Below are 25,086 nucleotides of genomic sequence, written 5' to 3'. Positions count from 1 at the left end.
AGGTGATTCATTCTGTCTAAGACACAGGCACAAAGAATACAGTTTTGCTGTCTGCTGGGAAACTCTAACTCTCATTAAACCTAATCCAGCCCTAAATTTGAAATAATTTTGCACTTTCCCTCTGAAGATCTTTGGCGTAAAGTTGTGCTCTGCTTCATGCCCTTTGCTCCTTCTATTACCGAAGGAAGCAGGATCCAGTTTTGGCCAAACCATGGTGAGCAGCAGAGCCTTCTCCAGTGCTGCCATGCTGTTGGCAGGCCTTTGGCGCTCCGTGCCACGCTGTCCAGGAGTGCCAGGCCATTTCCCAGCTGGCAGTGGTGACTAAGCAGCCCGGAGCAGCTGCCTCCAAGGTCCATTCTTTTGTGGGAGATTTATTGCCGAGAGCAGAGGCGTTGGGATGGGAAAATTTCCTTCATTCCCAGGCGAAGACCCTGAAGAACAAAAGCCAGTTGCCGGTGAATCCATGGTGTGATTCAAGCATTTACTGGGACGGGAGGAGTGGGAACTGTGTGCCTGTTGCTGTAGCAAAAGTGAGTGGGCATCAACTGAAGGAGCAGGTCTGGCTGGTGAGGTGGGGAGTGCCACAGCCATGGGGGTGACCTGGACCCTCCAGCCTTGGCATTCTCCCCGGGGCAGCTGCAGGCCCCGGAGCGAGGAAACGCCAGAACGCTGAAGCTGCTCGGTGAGGACATTGCACCAGGAACATGCTGGACATCTCCAGACCTGTCCCTCTTCACCTATGCTCCTGGGCTGTTTTGGGCTCTTGCAACTGTGAGGACCCCTGGTAACTCCCCCACTCCCTGATTTCTTTGCCATGATCCTGTGCCAGACTTTCTGGGAAGGTTTATTGGACACTTCTATGGAGCAGTGACTTGCCAGGGAAGAAGATCCTTAGTGCTGCTGGCACAGCGGAGCAGGGAGGGTTGTGAGTGCTTTGCTGTCAGGGCGAGGGTGTCGGCAATGAGGTGGGCTGGAGGGGCGTCCCGGGGTGCGATGTGGGGTGAGGACGCGGGCAGTGGGGTGCGGGCGCCCAGCAGCACCCCGGGGACTCGGTGTCGTCGTCCCGCTGCCTGCGCCGGTTGCGGAACTGCCGCGGAGCCGAGCGGGGCTGCGAGGGGCGGTGGCGGAGTGCGGGGTGCGGAGCGGGGTGCGGGGTGCGGGGTGCGGGGTGCGGAGCGGGGTGCGGGGTGCGGAGCGGGGTGCGGGGTGCGGGGTGCGGGGAGCGGGCCCGCTGCGGTTCCCCTCTCCGCCGCTCCGGACAGCGGCAGCTGCGCTCCGCCGCCCCGCCGGGCTGTCGCGCTTGTCCCGCTGCGACCGTGCCGGAGCCCGGCCCTGCCCGGGCTCCCCAGGGCGGCCCCAGACCCGGGGTGCCCTGAGTCACTGGGCGCTCCCCACGGGGTCACCTGGCACTCCCCACCGCCCTGTTTTTTCTGCCCAAACCGGGCACTGGGTTTCCTCTGCACCATCTCCAGGGCCCTCCTTGGAGAAGCGGACACAGGAGGCTACAAGCGCAGGCTGAGGAGCGGGAGGTTGGCGGTGCCGTGGCTCCCTCTCACCCCGGAGATTTGTACTTTTCGCTGGAGGGCCCGGAGCTGTGTTCGGTGCTTCCAAAGTCAGTGCTGAGCTTTGGAAGACTGTGAACACAGAGTCTCTTAGCAGCAGAGTGCTTAAATGTGGTTTTACAGCGCACACGGGAGAACCCTGATGAGAGCAGAGATCACTCGCAGCTGGCTATGCCAGTGCTCAGAGCTTTAGGGCTTGTTTGCATTGGCGTTCGCATTGCCAGGTTCCATCTTTGTGTCTTTACGTACCCTAATCTATGACTTTACTAGGTTTTTTACTGCCGTGCACCCGGGGTTTCCTCCCCCTGGGGCGGAGGTGGGGAGGTGGGGGCTCACTGCCAAGCCCTGACGCTGGGCAGCTCCCCGGGACTGCTCTGTGATGCTGGGCTCTGTGTTTGGGCTCATGAGGCTGGATTTACTGCTCTGCAGGGTCTTTTCTGGTGCTCTGTTCCTGCAGATTTTAAAGGCAATGAGAGAAGCTGCCAGTGATGCAACACTGTTTAATGATGCCATTTATGGTGGCTTTTTTATTTAGTTAATGCAGATAAAGCGGCTCTGCAATCTTGCCTGTTCATTAGTATTTCACATCTATGTTTTATGCTTAATTATTTTGTATCCTGCAAACAAATGTTAAACTGAGACCTTAAGTTCTTCAAGAAGAACTGGGAATTCTTTGGATAAGATACTATCCAGGACAGGTATTTCAGAGGGAGTAGTTTTCTCCTTTTTGTTTCGAGACTTTCTGAAGAAAGCAGCCTTTCCAGGGAACTGGCTTTCTGCAGAATGCTTCTGTCTCTGTGATGCATCTCCAGTAATATTTTATTTATTCTAGCAAAGGGTGAAATCTTTCCAGCTGGTCAGCATGTTTAGGAGAGACTTGAGACCTGATTCTTGGTTCTTCAGCTTTCTGGTGAGTTTTACCATTGTTTTTTCTTTGTTCTGGGGATTTAAGATAATATTAATGTTTCTCTGAATGTTACAACACATCCTCTCCACCAGGCTGGTCTGTCCAGGAGTCTCCTTGCCTTTGCAGCCCTTGCCAAGAACCAGACTTCTAAAGGTTAGTGTTTTTATCAGCACTCTCTATGTGTTTTACAAGTAATATCCAGCACAGAGAAACACAAGGTGTCTGGTGGTGCAAACAAAGGTAAAGAAACTTTTTCTGTTACCCTGTTTTGTGCCTAAAATGCTGTTTGCAGATCTGGTATTTGCCAGGCTGTTTGCTCAGCTGCTTCTCTGTGCCCCACTGCAACTGCAAACCAAGCAGATTATTTTGTGCCTGCAGATTGCATCTGCAAGTGCAGAAGCTCGGAGGAGCTGGGAAGTGGGGATAAAGCAAGGAAAGTTGTTTTTACATAGCTGCTTTGAACAAGCTTTTGAGGGCCATCCCGGGGCTTAGCAGAGTGAACTTTTCCTTTGTGCTGAGCTCGGCGTGGTTTGTGTGTCCCACGGGCGCGTGCCCCGCTCCAGCCCTGGGCCAGGGAGCTGCTTTGGGAGCAGACTGAGGTGTCCCTCAGTTCAGGCCCAATAGTCTGAGCTTGTCTGTCACACTGTGCCCACCGACCTGCCCAAGGGCTGCACGGGGAGATGAGCTCCTGCCAGCGGCTCCTCCAGGATGCACCAGGCAGTTTTTAACAGTGGGCTGGAGAGGCTTTCTGTTTCTCCATGCTTTGTGTGTCTTTCTCCAGGTTTTGCTCCTGTCACAATTGAGACTTCAAGACACACGTATGAATATGTGGCCACTGCTTTGGACTGGTGGCAAGCTGACAGGTACTGTGAGCAGCGCTTTGCTCAGCTGCTCTTTGAACCCCAGGACAGTGAGCAAGACTCTTTCAGCAAACTACTGCAGTCCCACCACATCAGAGGTTCGGTCTGGCTAAAGGAAAGGGACAGTGTCCTGCACAAAACAAAGAGGAGACGTGAGTATAAGCGGACATCAGCTATTTGGAGACATGTTTTCATTCTGAAAAACACGACTGGAAAAGCTGTCACTTATTTTTTTATTGTCACTTTACTGGCCTGTGCTTCTTCCTTTCTGCTGACTGAAAATTCTCCTTCTAGGGGGCCATACTGTACCAGTCCTGGTATTCAGAGACAAAACAGACACAAAATATGTGAAGGTGCTCTCTGACTTCCCAGCACTGCCTGCTGTCACAGCCTGTGCCCACCTGCAGTGGGACACCAGGACCCAGGAGATTGCTACCATCTTCTCCTATGCCGTGCCTGCTTTCATTAACGAGTTCCAGCTCCGTGGCTTTGTGGATGAGGAAGGCTTTGTTCGGTTTGCTCTCATAGTCCACGGGCACCATTCCCCTTACCTGCCTGTGTTCCGTGCTGATGGACAGTGGCATCACTTCTGCGTGACCTGGCAGCAGGAAAATGGGGCCTGGGCCATCTATGCTGATGGGAAAAGGAGGGCATCTGCCAGTGGTTTATGTTCTGTGGGGCCGTCTGCCCCCCAGGCCATCTTTGGCCAGGGGACCTTCATAATTGGGCAGGATCAAGATTCCCTGGGGGGCACCTTCAGGGCGAAGGAGTCCTTCAGTGGCAACATCACTGACTTGCACATCTGGCAGAAAGTCCTCGGTGCTGAGCAGATTGAGAAAGTTCGCTCGTGCTGGGTGGTAGAGCAAGACCTTGTTTTTGGGTGGAGCTCAAACGCTCTGGAGGTAGAGAGCACCGTTCAGGCAGTGACCATGCAGCTTCTTTGCCCAGGTAAGTCTCAGTATCCTCGTGAGTTCAAGCCCCTCTGCAGAGGGAGGGTCAGCATGCAGGGGCAGTCCAAGAAGCCAGTCCCATCCTCAGAGAGGGAACTTGTTGCAGTTTGTGGAATGATGCTTCTCCTATGGGAAGAAAGGCAGAAGCACATTCAGAGCTGGGCTGGGCAGTTTACACATTGTACTTGAAGTCACAGTCATCAGGAAAGCCTTGGTCATTAGAGACCCCTGCAATGACCCTGCCACAGATGGCTGCTCCAATGCCTTCGATGTTCCCTGGGTTTGCACACCCAGTCCTTCAACACTCTGCTGGGAGGAGGGACTCAGGCTCTCAGCCAGGCTGGGGTGACAATACTGATCAGTCACGAACTCAGGACTTGGCTCTGCCACCTCCCAGTTCCTTCTGGAGAGGAGGTACCAGCTGGGAGCCATTTCTGAGCCCAGTCCTTGCTCTGCTCTGGCTCTGGGGCGATTCAAGGCACAGCCCACAGCATTTGTTGTACTGGGGTTTGTGGATTGCTGCAGGAAAAGTGATACCTGCTGGGGATGGCGTGTCCCTGGGGGACCCAGCCCTTCTGTCTGTGTGTGTTTCCACAGGCCCTGTTGAGGAATGCAGAGTTTTGGAAGCTGGCAGCCGTGGATTCAGTTATGCATCTTGTTTGCAGACTTTGCCTTTCATCTGTCGCTACAGCAAGGGTACAGCATCTGTTAGTTATTTATCCATTGCTTCCACTGCACGCATTCCCAGAGGTCCCAGCTGGGGTGGTGGCCAGGGATGGGGGAGGCCCTGTGCCTGCTCTGAAGGGGTTATATGCAAAACCCACTGGGGCTGGCACTTTGCTTCAGCTGCCTGCACTCTGGCAGGGGGTTTGGCTCTTCCCCAGCTGAGCAGTGGTGGTACATGTTCCACAACCTCTGGATGCAGTGCTGTGGAGTGCCTCCCAATCCAGGCATCTCCAGACTCATTGGCCAGGGGAGCATGGGGAGAGGCAGAAAAGGAGTGTTAAACTGTCTCTCCAGATGGTATCTTGTGCTAAAAATAAAATACAGCTGTGAAGTCTCCTTGTCCGGCCTGTCCTGCAGACCTAGCCACCATCTGAGGACCATTGCCCAGGCTTTGAACATGGCATGTGTTAACCACACTGTTGGACGCTACAGCAGTGGTTCTGGTTCTGGTTTATCCCCAGATGCATACTGGCAACTGAAAAGAGCTCAGCTGGAGTCCAGTCACTCGCTCGCCAGCCGTGTGAACACCCTTGCAGTAAGGACTGTGGTGAGTCCTGCAGCCCCAGCAGTGACAATTGGCACCTGGAGCAGGTGGGAGCCGCTGGGGGGGGACACGCTGACACCTAGTGCTGTTTGAAATCACTTTGCCAGCAGTTGTGCCTGTGACTTTTTCTGAGCTGCTATTGGAGATTGTGACCAACACAGCTGTAACTTGTGCTGTGATCAAACAAGCAAAGTATTGCTTCAGATTGACTCATCTCACTGAGGACAAGAGTCTGGACAAGAAATCCCTTCCCCCAGGATATTCCTGGTTGGCTAGACGGGAGTCCTGGTGCCAGCAAGGGCATGCAGGGCATTGCTAAGGCACAGCTGATGATCAGGGAGAGTCAGGGCTCTGCATTGAAATAAACCATCTTTTCCGTGACAGATTCCTGTCAGCGTCTTCACCAGTGATGTGCAAGACATGAACCTCTCTGTGGCTCTAGATGCTCTGGATGTCTTGGCAACTGTTCTGAGAGAAGGAGAACTGCCCAAGCTTGAGCCACCTGACCTCCTTGCAGTGCTTCAATTACTAAAGCAAGTTTCAGATATAGAAGTCCAGGAGGGAGATGAGCTGGAGCTGTTGGAGCAGTTGGGCCAGTATTACACAGAAATAACTGAGTTAATTCTGGAAGAGCAGAATACTAGGACATGGTCATCGATCAGCCAGGTAATGGTGTCACAGGTCTGACTCATCTGTTCATCCTTGGCCTGCTGGTCTTGCATGGTCACGTATAGCTTTTGTGGCCATACTCTGGGGCATGTGAAAATGCTGCAGGCACGGGCATGGAGCGTCTTCACCAACACAGATCAGGGCCAGCTGCTTTCCTGGTGCTTCATCTGTTCTTGTGCAAGTTCTTGTGCAAACAAGTGCAGTGCAGCGTAGTGGCGCCTTCCTTACAAACCCCTCCAGTGGTTGACTCAGCTCCCTTCAAGCTTCTCCACTTTGTCAGCCTGGATTGACAGTTTGCAGATTCCTGGTGCTGTGTAGTTTCCTTGCTCCCACATCCTGCTGTCTGGCAGGGCAGCGCCCTTCCCTTTACAGCATGTTGTGTTTTCTGTGGATGGGCTGCCAAGGAGCTGTTTGTCATCAGCCCCCACACTGCTCAAAACACCATCAGGCTTTGCATGAGGGATTTCCATCATCCCACCCCGTGAGGTTTTTCTCCATTCTCACGTGTGTTTTTTATGCCTGGTACAAGGTCTGCACTCTCCACCTGTCTCTGGAAAATGTGTGAGACAGTGTCTGGCCTGGCCAGTGCCCCAGGAACCAAGCCAGGGACATCCAGAGATGAAAGGATGCTGAGCAGTTCAGAGTTTGCCTCATTGTTCACAGTTGCTCAGGTCTCCATGGCCACAGTCACTCACAGCTTCTCAGCAGCGGCATAAACCCAGCGCTGGCCCAGTGTAACTGGTGCAGCTGATTCGTTGCTGGGGGAGAAGAGTGGGAGCTGTGCACTAACAGGGGTGGCACTTGTGTATCCAGCACACGCAGGACCCTGGGAGATGGGGCCACTCTTCTGCTGCCCTTCAGCTGCAGAGTCTATTTCTGGGTGAAACCTTTTCCAGGAAGAGCAGATGGCTGCTCTACAGCTTTGCAAAAATCAGGAGTCAAGTCTAAAGATCTTTCTTTCCAGAAGCTCATTTAGTTATTTATTTCCATGCTGTTTTAATGGCTTTTTATGCAGAACAGCAAGTTTCCCTCATTGCTAGACTCGTCTCCTTGCTGAAGGAACTGGGAACATCCCTCAGTAAAAAAATCACAGAAAAGCAAAGCCAAAGCCTCAAGTCCCAACTTCTCTTTTTTCTGCCAAGGACCAAATATTTAAGGAAACTCTTGTGAGCTGTGGGAAGGGAGGGCTGATGGTGCAGGTGCTGATTTCCATCGGTCTCTCTCTCTGTCTGTTTGCAGGTTATCAGGGGGCCCATGGCTGTTGTTGAACTCTGTGACAGAATGGTGTCACTCTTGGTCCCACTGCTGACCGCAGAGAGGACAAAGATCACGATCCAACACGGGAATGTTGGTGAGTGGCACTGGAGGGTATCTCACTGGGACCCAGATCAGTCACCCTGTCTGGTTCCCAGTCCAAACCCACTCCTAGCTCCTCTCCTCCTCTGGCTCACCTCTTGCCAACCCCGCAGCCTGCTCCCCATTTCCTCCGTGCAGTGTCACAGTGTGAGGGCACCTCTCATGCTGTGGATTGCAAGAGGATTGTAAGAAACCTTTGGGCATGGGAGAAACGGAGCCCAGATGTCCATGGTTTGCACAGAAAGGGACCTGTCTGTTGCTCTGTGGGTCTTGGCTGGGATTGTAGAGTCCTTGTGGTACTTTGCTGTAGCAATAGCTCTGAAGGAAGGCTGAACCCTGGTTCAGCACCTGCTTTTACCTGTGCACAGGGATGGAGGTGAGGGAGCTGGAGCTGAGTGGGCAGGAGCTGAGTGGTGAGGCATATGTGGTCCGGACCCCTGAGAAAGGCAGGCAAGACCTCATTGAAGTTCCTGTGGAAGAAATGCAAAGGCTGAAAACCAGAGGTTTGTTATGACACCTGAGTTTCCCCTCTGCACCTTCCTTAGTGGTACAAACTGTTTACCTTGCCCACGTGAAGTCTGAAGAAGTGTGGGGAGGGGATGCCCTTGATGAAAGGGAGAGGGGCCGTGGGAGAGAGATTCTGTACAGCCCCTCTAGAGACACAGCTTGGAGCTGAGGGTGTTCTGGACCCCCAGTATCACCCCCCAGATGAGGGCAGTGGTGTCCAGTGCTGCCCTGTGTTCTGTACCTGTCCCCGTGCTCTGTCCCTCCAGGTCTCCACAGAGTCACAGTGAAGAACATGTGGTTTGGCTACGGCTCCCTGCAGCACTGCCTGTCCAGCACCGGCGCCAGTGCTGTGTCCCAGGACATGGCTGCCTCTGACAGGGGACAGAAGTGAGTGAAGCAGAACCCTCCGCCCCCCAGGGCTGCCTTCAGCACCACAGAAGAACTCATTTTCAAATCTGCATTGAGTTGGTGCCTCGATTTTGGGGTCACCTTCCTCCTGATCCATCCCAGCCCTGGCACTGGGGCTGCCTGTGCACTGGGATGCACCGTGAGGTCTCCGGCGTGCCTCTGGTTCCCGGGGTTACCAGCTCTGCTGGGGTGGCAGGGAACAGAGCCCACAGGGGCTACTGCAGGGTCCCCTCTGGCTGGGCAGAGGGTGTCTGTGGAGACGGTGGCGATGGTGGCTCTCGGAGCGGGAGGCCGGGCCCGCTGCTCTCCTGGCGCTCCGAACACTAGGTGGGGATGGCCGCCCGCGCATCCCGCGCACGCTGCGCCGGCTCAGCTGTCCTGGGCACGGTGAGATCCCGTTTTCTGAGCACGTCCTGTGGTTCCCGTGCCTGTGAGCAGCGTCCTTTCCCTGGCAGGTACCTGAGCACCACAGTGGGCACAGCTGTGATCTCATCCACTCTGCTCAGTGACTACCAGGAGATCAGCACGTCCGTGCGCTACAGCCTGCAGCACCGTGTCCAGGTACCCCTCAAGGGGCTGTGCTCCCAGCCAGCTCCTGCCAGCGGCACCACACGGCCTGGCCCGGCTGTCCACAGCCACGGCTCAGCACCCCAGAGCTTTGGGATGAGGGGTGCTCCGTGCCCAGGGCTCTCACCTTGACTCCTGTGTCCCTGGGGAGGTGTTTGTCCTGTGCTGACAGATCCTGTTACAGCCAAGTGAGCGACCTGCACCCACCTGTGTCCAGCACATGCGTGGCTGTGTGACCTCTTCTCTCCCCTCTCTGCCTGCAGGACCTGCCCAATACTCTGGTGGGGCCCATCTGTGCCTTCTGGAACTTCAGCCTCAGGTGCCGTGTTTCAGTTCGGGTCCCCAGATTTATGAGCTTTTTATTTTCACTGGAAAACCAAACATCTCAATATAAATGTAATGGTAAGAGTAGAGATCTGGAATTTTTTGCCTCCTTTGCATGCTGACATCCCCTGTCTGCTGGAGCAGAATGGTTTCCTAGGAAAATTTCCTTTGGAGAAGTCACTCACAAGCAAGTGACCTTTAATGAGGTATATACAACTGAAATGGAAAGCCCTAGTTAATTATGATTGTTGCCTGCAACAAAGAAGAGTTGCTCCAAGACATATGGCCCAAAGACACACAGGACTCCCAGCCCCATAAATCCTGCCTGGCATTGGGATGTGTTTTTGCTGAATGTCACTGTGGTGAGAACACTGAGGCTGTGATATATTATGGATTGGTAATTAAGTCATTCAAGTGAATAAAACCTCCTTAGAGTCCCAGACTTGTAGCAAGCATGGATCAGTTTGGGGAAGGTGGGAAGAGTGTGTTTTTGGAAACAGCTGATTCCTGTCCAAAGGGTCCCAGCAGCTCTGCTCTGATCCTGACCTTCCTGTGGTACTGGGGAGGTTCAGGGGGCAGTGGGGACAGAGCTGCAGCCATGGTCTCTGCCCAGGGAATTCAGATGGGAGCGTTGCCAGATGGCTGAGACAGGCTGGCTTGTCCTGAGGATCCTGAGCCCGGTGGCACTGTGCCGGGTTTGTGGCAGGCTGAGCTGGTGGGCAGAGTTAGATATACCCAGCCCAGTGCTGCTCTCAGGGAATGGGCTGTCCAGGGAGCTCTTCCCAGAGCTGTGCAATTACTGGGTTCTGTTTGAAGCTGTGACGGCTGAACTCCGCTTTTTAGTGCACACATTGACATTGGATCTATTTTCATTGCATGCCTGCTGGATGAGGCAAAGCTGCTGAGACAAAGGGTGAACCAAAGGAAAGTCTACACGATGACCTGTCTCTGATATCCTCGTCTTCCTCCTTTCAACTCTGCTTCTTCTGGGAGAATGAAATTCCCATCATGCCCTGGCCTTCTGTGAAAATGGAAGGTAATTTCCATGTGTTTTCTTTGTTTTTGCTGCATGTTAGCCCAGATGCTGGTGGGATGTGGTCCACAGCCGGCTGCTCTGTGATGATGTCTCTCCCAGACTCCACTGCCTGTTTTTGCAACCACACCACGAATTTTGCCATCCTGCTGCAGGTGTACGAGATGCAGGTATGTGAGGAGCCTGTCTCAGCTGCTGTGGGGTGGATGCCGGGACTGCCAGCAGTTGTGGTTAATTCATGAGGGATTTGTGTCTTCTGTTGTTTCATGTCTGGAGCAGACGACCACCAAGGAGGAGTTCACACTGCAGACTTTGACTTTTATTGGATGTGGAGTTTCCTTCTGTGCCTTGATAGTCACCCTCATTTTATTCTTGGTAGCTCGGTAAGAAAAGCCTGGATGCTTGTAGCCTTCTCCGTATTTTCTACTGGATATTCTTCTTCAGAGCCTTTGTCAAGGTGTCCTTTATCAGTGTGGGGTGATGCAGGTGCATGGGGAGAGGTGGGAGCTGCCCTGTGGTCCATGGCAGAGGGGAGTGGTTGTTGGCTGAGAGGGGCTCAGCCCTGGTTGTTTCTGTGGAGATGCTCATTGATCTGTGCACACACCTGCGTGTCTGTGGCAAGATTTTTATCAATTGCTAACGATGTTTACTATAAAAGCTGCTCTTCTAGAATTAATTTTTATAAAATAAATGGAGCAAGGACTATTTTTTGATTGCCAACCATTCTGTGTCACTTGGCAAGCACAGAGATCTGCCTTGTGAGCATGACAGTAGCTCCCTCCACCTCCCACTCACTGCCTGCTCCCTGGAGCCATAGCCAAGGGCTGAGCAGCCGTATCCAAGAGCGTCCCCTCCACCAAGTGCTTGCACAGCAGGGCTGTCCTCTGCCCCTTATACTGTCACCTTTGCAGCGAGTGGCAGAGAGACCACAAGTTGCCCAGGCAGACCTGTGCAGCCCAGAGAGGACAGGGAGGACCCTTTTGTCGTGCACCCTTTTGTCTGGCTGCAGCTCAGGGCTCCCTCTCTCCCTCCTCAGCGTCCCCAAGAGTGAACGAACAACTGTGCACAAGAACCTGATCTTTGCACTGGCTGCAGGAGAAGCTCTGCTCATGATCAGTGAGTTGGCCAAGACCAACCAGGTGAGCTCAGCAGGAATGTCCTCTTCAGCCCATGTGACCAGGCTCCAGTGTGCCTGTCAGAGCAACAGAACAGAAGTACAAACCCTTTTATTAATTACCTGTAATTGGCATCTAGGATAGCATTGTCTCTCTGTTTGGAGATGCATGTACATATGTTGTGCAGTTGTGGTTTCTCTCCTCTCCAGGTGCTGTGTTTCATGGTCACTGCCTTCCTGCACCTCTTCTTCATGGCAGCCTTCTCATGGATGCTGGTAGAAGGGCTTCTCCTCTGGAGCAAGGTGGTAGCAGTCAACATGAGCGAAGACAGGAGAATGAAGTTCTATTACGTGACAGGCTGGGGTATCTGCACACTCCTCTGCCTTGGGTCCTCAGCAAAATATTCTTTTTCTTTTCTAGTGAAAGTTTTAATAGGAGAGATGCACAAATGTTTGATTTAATTTGAGAGCTGGGTGTCAGTGCTCTGCAGAGGCTCTCTTGAATTATTTGTCGAATTGCCAGTCTTAACGTAGAAGTTAAGCAGCATTTTTGTTATATTTCTAAACCCAGGAGTTCAGTAAAAAAAATGGAGGAGGAGATTTATGGTAAGTTTTTGTTCTCAGAGAGCATCACTATTGTCAGATAATAATTAAATATGAATGTGTTCCTCACTAAGCACCTTTTATTCTGAGGGGGCCCTTTAGGGACGTAGAATTACTTGAATAAGCTGCGTTTTGTGTCAAAGAGGAGCCTCTTTAGGGATGTGCTGCTTGAAGAACACACACCTAGTTGGACACTGGGCAACCACTTCAAGTATTTTAGATTGGTTTATGTCTTTGATTGTCCATTTTGTTAAAAAAGCAATCTGAGGAATAAATTGCTTTGGTCAGGACTCAGGACTTGGAATGCTTTATACCTCAGAGAAAGATGTTGACAGCTTGTAAATCTGGCTGTGTTGAGCCAGGACAGATTTCAGCTGCAGAGAATTGATGTTGCTCGTGGGGTTTTGGAGGCTCACACTGGAGTGTGTCTGGTCAGAGAGGTTTTGAAGAAATCATCTGGTGCACAGTGCCCTGCACAGGGCATCTCTGCTTTTCCCAGGGTTTAACCTGTGGGTTTTTCTGCAGGGCTTCCAGTCCTTATCGTGGGGGTGACCCTTGCGACTTCCTTTAACAAGTATGTGGCAGCCAACCATTGCTGGCTGAACGTGCAGACCAACATCATCTGGGCCTTTGTGGGGCCTGTGCTCTTCATCCTGGCTGTAAGTGCCAAACCCTGCTGGGAGGGTGGGATTCCTTTGGGTCTGGTCCTAGAAAAGCAACGCAGAGTCGGGGGTGCAGCTCATTGTGCCTCCTGCTTGTATAGGAAAAATGTTGTTTTACTTTATATAGACTTGAACAATACAAATAAATCTCTTTAATTAAAAAAGCTTTTTGATAGGAAAAAGTTCTTTAAGAAAATTTTGCTGACCGGTTCTTAGTTGTCCGTTCAGTTAGGGATGTGGTGTGTGACATTGCCTTAGCTAAAGGTCTGATTTTAACATGTAACACCTACATCCTTGAAATATCATTGTACAAAACACAGCAGCAGAAAAAGGTGCAACGTTTAAGGGGTCCAGAATAGACATTTAACAGGCAAGATGTTCTGTAGGAGAAGTTTGGGGATAAGTTTCCTAGATTTCATACATGTGTAGATAGCTGTGTGAAGTCTTTTGATTTCATTGCTTTCTTGGTAGTGGTATTTTGTCCCCAAGTTCTGACGCTAGTTCCCAGCAGAAAAGCCTCACCCACTGGAGCTGAGATTACAGAATGTGACTGAGTCCAACGGCTCTGCCCTGGCAGGTGAACACCTTCGTGCTGCTCCGGGTGGTGATGGTGACTGTGGCCAGTGCTCGCAGGAGATCAAAGATGCTGACGCCCAACAGCAGCCTGGAGAACCAGATTGGAGCACAGATCTGGTGAGCAGGGAAGGGCCTGGCTCTCCCAGCTGTGGCTGCTCTGGGTGTGAAATATGTGAGATAGTGTTAGATGCGTGGAAGAAATCCTTTCCCATGAGGCTGGTGAGGCACTGGCACAGCTTGCCCAGAGAAGCTTGGACAAGCTAAAGACAGTGAGATGTGAGAGTCAGAGCAGAAGGGGCAAAAAGGATTCTCTCCCCCAGGGTAAGTGTGTCTCGCCCAAAGACAGTCTCTAATCCCAGCTGAGAAGCCCAGCCAGCACCTTCAGCTTAGGGAACCAGTGCTGGTCTCCATCTGCACTCACACTCCTAAATCTCACCCCTTTGGGATAGGAGACCCTTGGCAGTGCCTGCAGAAATCCAAGCTTGGGACCTGGTGGGTTGAAAGTAAGGCTGGTGGGGGTTACACACACAGGGGAAGAGGCAGTGGGAACTTCTGTAATCAGTCAATACTGAGAGACCTCTAAAAAACTGCTGCCTGAGTCATTACTTTATCATGCTCCGTGAATCTTTATTGTTGTTAGCTGGCGCCGGATACCCCTGCTAGACACGCATTGTTCCCCTGTAGCATAAATAAATTTTCCCAAATTTACAGAAGCACAAAGATAGGGCATTGCTGGAGGGCAGGGTGACATCCATGTGCAAATAAAACAAATAGAGAAACCCTCCTTGTAGCTGAAATTGGGGGAAAATAGCTGTTTTCTCATGGCTAATGACGTCAAAGAGCTCCTTTCTTGCTAACTTGCAGTGATAAATGAAGAGCAGGGCTGGCACACTGGGGTCTGGGAGGTGAAATATTTGGTTTTTCCTGTCTTAACTTATTTTGTTTGCAGAGGAATTTGTTCCACAGCTACTGTCTTGTTAGTGTTTCATCTCTGAAATGTGCCTGGGTAACCCTGAGCTCTTCCTCCTGCCAGGGCCATGGCCAAACCTGTCCTGGTGCTGCTGCCTGTGCTGGGGCTCACCTGGGTGTGTGGGGTCCTCGTCCACCTCAGCATCGTTTGGGCCTATGTCTTCATTGTGCTGAACTCCCTTCAGGTGAGTCCTGCACCAGGTGGGTCCCAGGTCACAGCCAAGCAGGCACCTGCGGTTTCCTGTGCTTCAGTGCACTCTACCTGTCCTTGTAGCCAGGGACACTAACTCTGAAGCCAGCCCAGCTTTCCCAAGACACTGGGCTGTTTTGTCTGAGGAAACTCAGTTCATCCTTCCAAGATACAACATATGACTCTGGAGACCTTGTATATCTAATGGCCCTCAGCACAAATCTCTGGCTGTGTCCTACTGGTGCCGCAGATTTCCAGTTCAAATCTTGTTTCTTGTGTTAGGCTTTCTGATATCAGTGTGGTTTCAAAATGGCACTTACAAACCCATTAGAGTTTTTATTTGCTCATATAATGGGTAATTAAAATGGCACCTGTGCAGTCAAATGGGGCAGACATCCCTCCTGCTGTTTGCATCCAGGAAATGAGCCCTTCCTGCAGGACAGGGCTGGGCCGTGGGTGCCACTGTCCCTGTTAGAGCAGGGCTGCTGGTGGAGAGTGTGTCAAAGGTCACATCCAGCCACAGCCTGCTTGACTGCTGCTTGGATGGTGTGTTCCAGGATGGGTGTTTTCCATCTGGCTCCTGTTCAGACATTCTGAGAGGTGGTGACCTCTGTGAACAGTACAGGCAGAGCCACCTTCCCCTTGTGGAGTTCAGCTTTACTGCAGGGAGACTGGGGAAGAACTAAGAATTGAGAACTGAAAATCCATGTTGTCTGCAGCCATGCAGCTACTCCCCAGGGATGCTCCCAGTGCCCAGTGACAGCTGTACGGGGATCTGGTGAGATGCAGGAGTGTTTGGTGTGCCAGCTTTGGTGGGCTGGTAATCAGAGCTTTGCTTGGGACATCTGGAAATTTGGGGGCTGTTTCTGCCTCTGACTTGCAAGACCTCATGTAGATTATATAATCTCCTTCAGCCTTTTCATTCCTCTTCATCACCTGGCTACATTTTTAAGGCTCTTTGCTCGTCTTGGTGTCTTCCAGGGCCATGGCTGTGGCTGCCGTATTGCAGTCATGTTGTTAATAAGTTACTGTTAATAGGGAGTTCTGAAGGGCAGAGAGTAACATCATTACCTGGTGCATAAAGCAACACTTAATACTTGCTTCTGAGTTTACTGTTTTCATCAAAAGACTTTTAAGCTTTAACCAGCCTGCATGTGGTTAAGAGAGCAAAGCAAATTGCGTAAGTCCCAGCAGCCAGGAGTGCTCAGTTCTGCACCGAGCTGGGGCTGTTCCCAGGGCCTCGGGATATCTGGAACTCAGGGACACATGGCGACAAAAACTCCTGGAACATGTGCTTGCCACCTGCGATTCAAAGCATCAACAGAGGCCTTGCAAACCTCGAGAGAAGGCAGCTGTAGATGGAGCTAGAGAAGCACTGAACACCCCTGAACACCCCTGAGCACCACTGGTCCCAGCATGGTCCTGAGGGGAACGTAGAGTTCTCTGCAGGCAGGTGGGAGCCAGCTGAGGGGCACAGGTGGGCCAGACCAGCCCTGGGGCTGAGGCTGTGCCTGCACCAGGGGTGCCCCGGGGACTCCCTGGGCGGCCCCAGCTCTTGGCACTGCGTATTCAGGGTCCCCTGCCCAGCGTTTGAGGACAAATCCTGCTCCAGGGGACCAAGTCAAAGGAGCAACTGGGCACTGCCCTCCAAACCACTGTCATTCAAAGAGTTTTCCACCCCCATCTCCCTTTTTTCTTTTGTTTTAATAGAAATTGGCTCCTGCTGTAGCTCGTGCTTGCGGAGTGGCCGGTTTGTGGTGCTTCCCTCTGGCATACTTGGCTGTTTTCAGAGTAGCATTGGCCCAGCTCTCCAAGGGTGAATCCAGGCATTATCACCACGTGCACAAGATGGGTGGTTGCTCAGGGATGTTCTGCCTGTGGCTGGCACTGGTCCAGCAGCCGGGTGCTGCTTGTGCACATCCGCTCTGAGGGGAGGTTCCAAGGCCAGACAAGGGCTGCCTCTCCACATCCCCACTCTTAAGGATATCAGGAGGATGGCAGGAGGCCTGTCTTAATGATAATTAAACATAGCATCACTTCCCCGTATGTCCTCATGCCATGCTTGGGTTATTGAGCAGGAGAGAACTGCAGGCTCAGAGCTGTGTGGACAGACATGACTGTGCTGTACACATTTGCCTCTGTCCCTTCATTACCAAGTTCAGGACAATCTGCAGATTGCCTCAGAGGAGAAATAAATGCTGGTGAGAAGCTGAAGATTTGAGAGAAATCCATCCCCTTTCAGCCCCTTTGCTGACTGTCCTAGGGATCACTTGGGATTTCCTTTGAGGCCAGGGACGTGTAGGTGCTGTGCAGTTGTTCTGCTGCTGGGGTTGTCTTCTGTTTGACTGCTTTCCATTTGTCTGCAGAAGCCCAAGCCTGTCTTCAAGGCTGCTCTGTGTGTCGGCACCAAACATGACAACTCCTTCTCCAGCCAGGCAGCGCAGGAACAGCAGCAGGGAGCCGGTGGTGCTGTGGGGCAGGAGCACGGGCAGGAGCACGGGTGGGTGGAAGGGCGGGCAGGACAGGCTCCTCCAGAGCCGCAGCTCCGCTCCCGCCCACTGCTGCAGCTGGGCCTCCTCTCCTTCCTCGCTCTCCTCCCAGCCGACCTCTCTGCTCCCCCCTCCCCACGCTCATCCAGAATGATTCTTTCAAGGAAGACCTGCCTTGGAAGCCTGGCCAGAAATCTGGTCTGGGGGAGTGACCAGCATTGCTGGCTGAAGGACAGGTCACGGCACGGTGCCAGGGGGCTGCTACCATTGCGCCTGCCAAGAGCTCGCAGATGAGAGCAAGGCTCGTTGAAGACAAGATGAATTGCATCTCTTGCTGCAGCTGATTTATCTAGCTGCGATAACAAAACACCCCACAGATATAACATAAATCTGGTAGGCCAGATAGGGCTGCTTTAAGGCCCAGATCGTTGGTCTGGAACCGTAATTAGCCCCAGGCTGTGGCCCCCAGGCAGTGCTTGCTCTGGGCCTGGCCTCTCCCTGGGCACATCCCTCACGCAGCTGTGCCCAGCGTTTGGTGGGGGGTGAGGTGCCATTGCTCACTGCTCCTCGGTGTGTGAGAGCAGCAGACTCTGGGAACAGCCTGGTCTCAAGTGTGGAAGGTCCTTCCTGCCTGGCTGTCCCTGGCTGAGCTGTGCCCACCATCTGTGCCAGTCTCACCCATTCCAGGGCTCCTCAAAGCCGTTTGCTCCGTGCAAAGGAGCACAAACCAGCCGTACATCTCCGACCCTTCCTCTGCTCTCTCCCTTCCAGGGCCTGTACATATTCCTGGTCTACGCAATCTATAACAGCGAGGTAAGAGCTGCCCCTGGCTGGGCTCAGTCACTCATCACAGCAGCTGTGTGTTGGCATCTGGGGGTGGCTGGGTGGTGGCAGTTGCAAGGGGCAGCACAGCCCCACTGCGCTTCTGGAACCGTGGCTGCTTTTTCTCCAAGTCTTGCTGGAGCATCTCCAGCTGCGCTAGAGCTGCTGTGGCCCTCTCTCATGTCCTTGCTCTGTTGCAGGTGAGGAATGCCATCCAGAGGATGAAGGACAAGAAGAGAGCCCTGTCGTTCACAGTAAGCTGGAAGGAATCCCTGCTGCCCCTTCATCCATCAGCCGCCCACCAGAGGAGGGTCCCAGTTGTACCCGGGGTCTGCTTTGAGGAGATGATGATGGAAAGAAATCTTGGTTGTTTTACTTTTGTCTCCCTTCTTTGTGGTCTTGTTGGACAGCACAGACCCAATTAGGCAGCAGCCTGCTCTGCCAGGGCGGGATGGGAGCCAAAGCAGTTCCAATGAAATCAATCTTTGAAGCTACATCTCTGGATGTAGCAAAGACTCGTTGCGATTTTCACTGCCCTGTATCTCCTGCCTGTCATTACAGAACTGCTCTCATCCCACCAACTACATACCAAGTCCAAGAAACACGACCTCCTGGGACACAGGGAAGCTGAGGCCTGCAGCTGAGAGTGCCCTGCCAAGCCCTGTGCAGAAAGACCCTCCAGTGAAGAACATCACCAACAAAGGTAAGAGGATTGTTGTTGCTGTTAGCCCAGGCTGGGTGATGACACCACAGTAAAATGTTATTCCCAATACTTGAATTTTAGTGCCCCTGGTGCTGCATTAATTCCTTTGCACACTGTGCCTGTGTGAGCACAGGGTCTGGTGCTGCTGCTGCTGAAGGGGGAGGCAGAGTCCTCGTGCATGTGGGTCTCAGAGGGGTCAGGTCCATGCCTGCAGCCTGGCTGGGTGTGGGCAGGGGGTCTCATCAGCATGTTAGGCAGCATTGCATTCTCCCGAGGCAAAAATCCAAGTTAGTGTCTTAAAATTAATTTTCTGGAGGAGAGGCAAAGGTGACAGAATTTAGGGATTTTGGCTTTGGGGAAAAAAGGTTTTGCATTCTTCAACCAGTTTGGGGGTGCAGTGATGCAGAAAACCTCTTTGGTCTCTTTGCTTCAGTGGGAGACACAAAGCACCAAGTTCTTGGTAAAGCATGAATATTTCTGTTCTCTGGTCTATGAACTCATTGTGCTGCTTCACTCTTTAGGAAACTTTGGAGCCAAAATTCCCATTGGAATTTCGTCAATTATGTCACCCGAGAGACCAGTACGTAACATCTTCTGTTCTTCCACCTTTACCCCACCCAGAGCACAGCAGTTGTGTAGGGACATCACCTGAGCCCAGGCAGGGGGACAACAGGGTGGGGCACCTTTCCAGGGGCAGGAGAGGAGGCGGCCCCGGAACAGCTGAATTCCAAGGCAAGGGCTCACCCTGAGCCCATGGGGAACCAACCCCACTGCCACGCCAGGAGGGTGCTTAGAACAGGGCCCTACAGGAACATGAGGTGACACTGAATTCGAGCCATGCAGCCCTAAACTGAGGTTGGTATGGATCAAGCAGGAGACTTTCCCTAGGACAGCAAATTAAATCAGGCAGTGGGGCAGCTGCCATGGGCAAGTCTCATCGCTCCCAGGAGGTCTGTGCTGCCTGCATTGGGACAGAGAGCTCAGCAAGGCATGACCTAAAGCAGGGAACAATTTAAATTTGACTGCTCTGATCCCGCTTCCATCTCCTGCTATTGAAATGATCATCAGTCCTTGTGCACTTGACATACAAGTGCTGTAATTTCCTCAGAATAAAATCCAACACTACTTTCATGAGTCTCTCACTGAAGGATCTCTCTTTCCCTCTCTAATATTTATCCTTTGAAAACCTGTGTCACATAGACAGCTCTTATTCATCCAATAGATAATACTTCTATAGCTGGCATATCATTCTGAAGCCACTCAGTAAAATCCATATTTCCATCTCTCATGATTTATATTGTGGTTAATGCCACAGCACCAGTTCCCCTTGTGCTGAACAACACCAGGACTCACTCGCAGGTGATGCTTTTCTCAGCCAGCCAGGTGCCTGGCTGTGTGAACCAGGGTCAGGGCTAAGCTCCTGGCACCAGGTATGAGACGTGGGCCACAGGGATTAGCCCAAGGACCGAGTTCCCTAAGGCAGGGGGCATTAGCAGCAGCAGATCCCCTAAATGCCAAGGCCGTGGCATTTCTGAGCAGGCAAAGACAGAAAGTACTTCCCTGCGTGTGAGGGTCACTGAGGGCTTTGCTGTATCTTTGCTGCATAAACACTGCATTTTTAATGGGCTTGTTCTCTTCTCGAGCAGCGCGGGTGCCGCGCGGCTGAGGCTGCAGTCGGTGCTGCCGCAGCTCCCGGTGCTCCCCCGGGGCCGGTGCAGACTCCGGGAGGGTCCGTGAGCCCCCTGCTCGGCAGAGATGGTGGGCATGCCTGTGCCCTGCGTGGTGCCACCCTGTGCTGCATGGGGGCTGCTTTCAGTGCCCCTCAGTCATAGAAGCCAGGGCTGTTTCTCCTGCTCTTGGCTGAGTCACGGCGCTCGCCACAGGAGCAGCGAATCAGAATGTCACTGGCAGCTGCACAATAGTTTGGATGAAGAGAAGATGCTACTTAAAAGCGTTTGAAAACACTTAAAATGACAAAACAATGAGCGAATGAAGATACAAATACAGACAAGATGTTCTTCGTGTTTCAGCTTTTTAAAATGTTGTTTGGTGATCTTTGTTGTTGTTGGACTGGGAGTAGGAATTTCACATCTCCTTGAGCATTAACCATCCCTTAAGCACAGAGTGCAGACTGTGTGGGCTCTTCCCACCACAGCACAGGGGGACAAATCTTTCTCACCCTTTCCTGGATTTTCCTGTGGTCTCCAGCATGGTATCCAGCCTGGTGGGTCACCACGGGGCTGGCATGGTCCCCAGAACGGGCGCTGGGAGCAGGGTGTCAGCTCCCCTCTGCTGGGGGATCCGGGTGTGTCCAGGGACGCTCTGCCCAGTGCCCATCCCTCGGGGCCGGGATGAAGGCTCCGGTTCCCAGCCTGTGCAGCAGCTCAGTGCTGGGACAGTGGGTGGTTGGGCGCTGGGGAGCCCTGCCCGGCCCCAGGGAGCATGTTGGGGGTGACCAGCAGCAAAGCCATCAGACCCATACCCTCTGCTAACATATGTTCTCCCCTCTTTCAGGCCGTAGAGCTGACAGCGTTCAAATCCTCAGGTAACATCTGCCTATGTCATGTTCTCTGATTTTTGCTTCTGTTGATGCTGTTCCTGTGGCTGTGTGCTGCCCAGAGGGCAGCTGCTTTCTGCTCAGGCTTCAGGAATCGTATTATTTCCTAACTGCCCTGATGGGTCCTGTCCTGGCCAGGCTGTGGGAAATCTGTATCCCCTTGAACAGATGAAGGAGATGTGGGGAATACGGAGCCCTGCCAGCAGCACTGCCTCTCCTGGCAGCTCAGTCAAAGGTCCCATCTGAGGGCACCTGCCTGGTTTCTCCCCATGTCCCTGCACCTTTCTTGCTGCCCATCCATGTCGGCTCCCAGCTCCCGGGATCCCGCTGTGCCAGCAGAGCTGGGGGTTGCAGGTGTGGGCAGGTGGCAGAGGTGTGCTGCAGGTTCCTAGTGCTGAGCTCTCTGCCTGCCCCCCGGCCCCGCTGCTCTGTGGGGTGCAGCAGGGACTGGCATCCCTGGCTGCTTCCAGGGGGGCAGCAGCTCTTTCTGCCCTGGGCTATTTTAGACCAACAGCTGTGGCAGAAAGCGCTGGCGGGTGCTGGGAGTGCCATGATCCCAAAGAAGGAAAGCCGGGGAAGGTGGGGTGTTCAGACAGGGCTGGATTTATGAGCTTAAAATCAGCCATTTAGCTTCTTCTGTTTCAGGTTGTAGAAAGGCCAATGTCACCACGGAGGTGGGTAGAATTAAAACCAGAAATCCCTCCTAAGCCCCAGGCCTCTGCTCGATGGCAGCTCCCTGCTACCTCCTCAGCTTCCCAGCCTGGCTTTGGGCAAGTCCCCAGCTCCTCAGAATACAAATGGAGCATATTTCACTTTATTTTCTTTAACAACCACTGTTGGGTACTCCCAGTGCTCCCAGTGCAGCTTCTGGATGGGGACCCTCAGGTGGACAGTGCAGTGAGGACACACCGGGGGTGGAGTGATCATGTTTTTTCTGCATTGTGACATTTTCTTTTGTCAAGGAAAGCAGTACATTAGCAGGCTTCTGATTTTGCTCCACATGAAGTGTCTAAGCAGGGCATCCTCAGACTATTTTCGAAACGATGCCACCCAGAAGCAGTGCAGCTTTCCTCCCCGCTGTGGACACATGAGAAAGGCAGAAGCGGTGGCAGCCAGGAGTAGCTGTGCAGTGGCATTTCGGGCATAGAGTGGGGTCTCAGAGGCAGCGAGACCTGCACCCCGCACAGGCACTCGTGCTCTGTCCACCCACCCTCACCTGCTTCTGCCTATTTTATGACCCACATGTGTTATTAAACTCCAGCTGTGCAAAGAAGGGGGTTGTTTAGTTTGGTTTTATTCTCTCAGGTGAGCCCTCAGTGCATTTTTAAAAGCCCAGGTCTGCACAGAGGGTGATGGAACGCCAGGCTGGGCTCGGTGCCGTGGGAGTGGCCAGGGGTGCAGGGAGTGTTGTGCACGGCCACCCTCCCTGAGAGCCCCCCAGGCTGCCCCCGCGGCTGGGCAATCCTTGAGCCTGGGGTGAAGGAGAAGATCTTGAGCCAGAAGAGCTCTCCTCTCACACTTGTGTTCGTGGAGCAGCACAGCGTCAGGGCCAGCCCCGCCGCACTGCTCCGGGCTCAGCCACAAGTGCTTCCAGCCATTAAAGCAGATAATAAAAGGCTGTAGTGCCCAGCTGTAGGGGTGCTGGGGGACCCCCTGCTGCTCAGCCTCACACAGGCATGTGCCTTCACATTCTGTTCACAGAGCAAAGCACTGCAGAGCTCTTGGGTGCCAGAATGGGGACAGACCATTCCAGCACAGACACTGTCCCCTCTTCTATGTGTTGTCTCCCAAATAGTTTAATGAAAAGAGACATGTTTAGCCCCAGATATCTTTATTTGAAAGCTGCCAGCCAGCTGATGAAAATGGTGCTGCTGCCAGGAGGAGCTCTGGCAGAGACCTAGGAGAAGCCCAGCTGTCTCTCCCAGGAAAGCTGTGCTGGATCTGGGATGGAGTCCAGCACTTCTCTGCTCCAGGGCCTCAGCCACGCTCCTGGGAAATCTCTGGGTGTTGCACTGGCTCCAAGTGCAAGAGACAGACAGTGGGTCCATGGGGAGGTGGGAAGTGGGATGGGTGAGGAGGAGGGCAGATAAAATCCAGGTGAATCCCAGGCCAGAACCAGAGAAACAGGGAGTTTTGCAGTGTGGCTGTGGCAAGAGACAGGCATGGCCTCCCCCCACAAGGGCAGTCCATGGAGCAATTCCTCAGTAATGAGCTCCAGCCCAGCTGTCGGGAGCTGCACTGTGCAGCGAGCACTGCCTGGCTTCATTACACACTTTTTGTGAGCAGGGGAGGGCTGGGGCAGTTCACATATTTGCACAAACAATAAGTCCCATCTTCCTTGTCTTGGCAAACAAGGGCTCCAAGAGGCCTCCACATCCTCCATCTCCTCAAGTGATGGCTGCTTTGTTTCCCCACGATAATTTCATTATTCTGTTTGAATACATTTATATGTTGCTAAGCCACACATAGCAACATGGATCTTGTCTCCACAGCCCAGCCTTCCTCTGATCGATACTGAGTAATTCTGCAACTCTCACCACACTGTGTTACGTAAGACTGGTTTGAAATAATAAGGAATTTATGAGTCTTTGGGATTCAAAGCCAGGAAACACCTGAGTGTCATGGGGAGAAATAAAGACCGCCTCCATGCCAACCCCGCTGGGCAGCCTGCGGTGGGATCACCACTGGTGCCATGGCCCTTCCTGAGGAATCCCTTGTGTACCCTCTGGAGGAGATGCAGCCCATGTGCCACTGGTGCTTCCTGCCATGGCAGAGCTGGTGTTTCCCTTAAATCCCATTTAAATCTCAATCTTCTGTGCTCCCAGCACTGGGTGTTGTGCTCAGGCCGGTCACTGACCAGGGAAGAAGAGGTTTCCCTACAGCCATGGCCCTGTGCATGGAGGCTGCTTTGGCTTCCTGTCATAAGGACCAGCTTTCAGAGACCCCCAAAGGGACAGGGGGGTCTCTGGGATGGCAGAGCTGTGCCACTGACAGGCAGGGCTGGCTGTGCCACCCCGGTGCCACCGGCACCCACAGCTCTGTCCTGCAGCAGGTTTGGGCTGCGCTTTCTGCCAGGGCGCTGTGGGATTCTGCCAGGGCTCCCACTGCCCTGGGAGGGACCCCTGCCCGCCCCTGCTGCCAGCACAGCTGACACCTTCTCTCTTTTGCTTTAGGTTTCTGAGAAGTTTCTGGGCGACAAGACTACAATGCAGAGGGTCCTCCAGCAGGAAGGATAGCAGGTTGGAGGAGCTGTCTTCCCTTGGAGAGCTTCCAGGCCGGGCAGAGCTGTCACCCTGCTCTCCTTCCCAGCACCACGTGCAGCCAAGCGGAGGCAGGGGCAGTGTGGGGTCTCATGGGGCTTCATCTGCTGCTGACGACTGCCCTGCTCCTCTCCCGGGCGGGCACCCAACAGGCAGGTACTTGTGTTCTGGGGTCCCCACGGCTCCTACAGCCTCTGCCAGGGAAGCCAAGGCTGGCCTGGAGCAGCACTGCCACCACTGCCCCACATGCCCGCCGGCACCACTGGCAGTGCTTGATTGTGTGCTCTCATTGCTGCTGCCAGTAGAGTTTGTTCAGCCTGGGGGACCTGGAGCAGTGGGATGGGAACAAGCCCAGCTTTGTCGTGGCAGCCGTGCCCACGTGGTGCCCACGCTCCCATGCCAGTGAGAATGGAAGCACCCCTGAGCTGGGGCAGGGCTGGGGACGGGCTGTGTACGAAGCACATGCACTAGGGAAGCCAGCAGCTGGCTTCAAGCCTTTTCTAAGCCAGCTGACATCAATAGCATCTTCTGCGGTTTAGGACAAAAATCCTCTCCCTGCTCCTGCTTGGGTTCAAGCCCGGCTGGCCTGGCCCCTCGCCAGCTGGGCGCTGCTTTCCTTCCCTCTTCTCCTCTTACCTCTGCAGTGTTTAGAACATAGAAAATGTGGTGGGTTTTTGCTGATTATGACAACAGTAAATGCTGATTTTAAAGACAACTGCCTCTCCTTG

The 25,086-nt window shown here is 53.2% G+C and overlaps 1 protein-coding gene across 4 annotated transcripts; it reads left to right on the top strand.

The window, feature by feature from the left end:
• The first annotated feature begins 564 nt into the window (after positions 1 to 564).
• On the top strand, positions 565 to 25,073 carry ADGRD2 (adhesion G protein-coupled receptor D2). 4 transcript variants are annotated; one of them, XM_032131005.1, is made up of 27 exons: positions 565 to 682; positions 830 to 925; positions 2,395 to 2,472; positions 2,562 to 2,622; positions 3,251 to 3,481; positions 3,624 to 4,277; positions 4,877 to 4,975; positions 5,467 to 5,552; positions 5,934 to 6,215; positions 7,458 to 7,569; positions 7,943 to 8,077; positions 8,348 to 8,468; positions 8,945 to 9,050; positions 9,320 to 9,375; positions 10,457 to 10,583; positions 10,693 to 10,796; positions 11,450 to 11,552; positions 11,738 to 11,891; positions 12,656 to 12,789; positions 13,370 to 13,485; positions 14,402 to 14,522; positions 17,788 to 17,829; positions 18,039 to 18,092; positions 18,400 to 18,541; positions 19,063 to 19,121; positions 21,056 to 21,086; positions 24,272 to 25,073. In XM_032131005.1, the coding sequence occupies exons 3-27, from the start codon at positions 2,425 to 2,427 to the stop codon at positions 24,277 to 24,279; spliced, it is 3,186 nt and encodes a 1,061-aa protein (XP_031986896.1). In that variant the 5' UTR covers positions 565 to 682; positions 830 to 925; positions 2,395 to 2,424; the 3' UTR covers positions 24,280 to 25,073. The 4 variants fall into 4 exon arrangements, with proteins under 4 accessions (XP_031986896.1, XP_031986899.1, XP_031986897.1 ...); XM_032131008.1 differs by lacking the exon at positions 7,943 to 8,077; XM_032131006.1 differs by lacking the exon at positions 830 to 925 and having other exon boundaries at positions 565 to 784.
• The last annotated feature ends 13 nt before the right edge of the window (positions 25,074 to 25,086 follow it).

The sequence above is a fragment of the Corvus moneduloides genome, chromosome 21 (assembly GCF_009650955.1).
Source record: "Corvus moneduloides isolate bCorMon1 chromosome 21, bCorMon1.pri, whole genome shotgun sequence".
Classification (NCBI taxonomy): Eukaryota; Metazoa; Chordata; class Aves; order Passeriformes; family Corvidae; genus Corvus; species Corvus moneduloides.
This window is presented reverse-complemented; position numbering and strand designations above follow the sequence as displayed.

Bases quoted from the DNA above. Each gene is read 5' to 3' on its own strand.
- ADGRD2 (XM_032131005.1), top strand. From the start codon at position 2,425: ATGTTTAGGAGAGACTTGAGACCTGATTCTTGGTTCTTCAGCTTTCTG. The intron at 3,482-3,623 runs GTGAGTATAAGC...TTCTCCTTCTAG, and splicing joins GCACAAAACAAAGAGGAGAC to GGGGCCATACTGTACCAGTC. The intron at 9,376-10,456 runs GTGCCGTGTTTC...GCTGCATGTTAG, and splicing joins TTCTGGAACTTCAGCCTCAG to CCCAGATGCTGGTGGGATGT.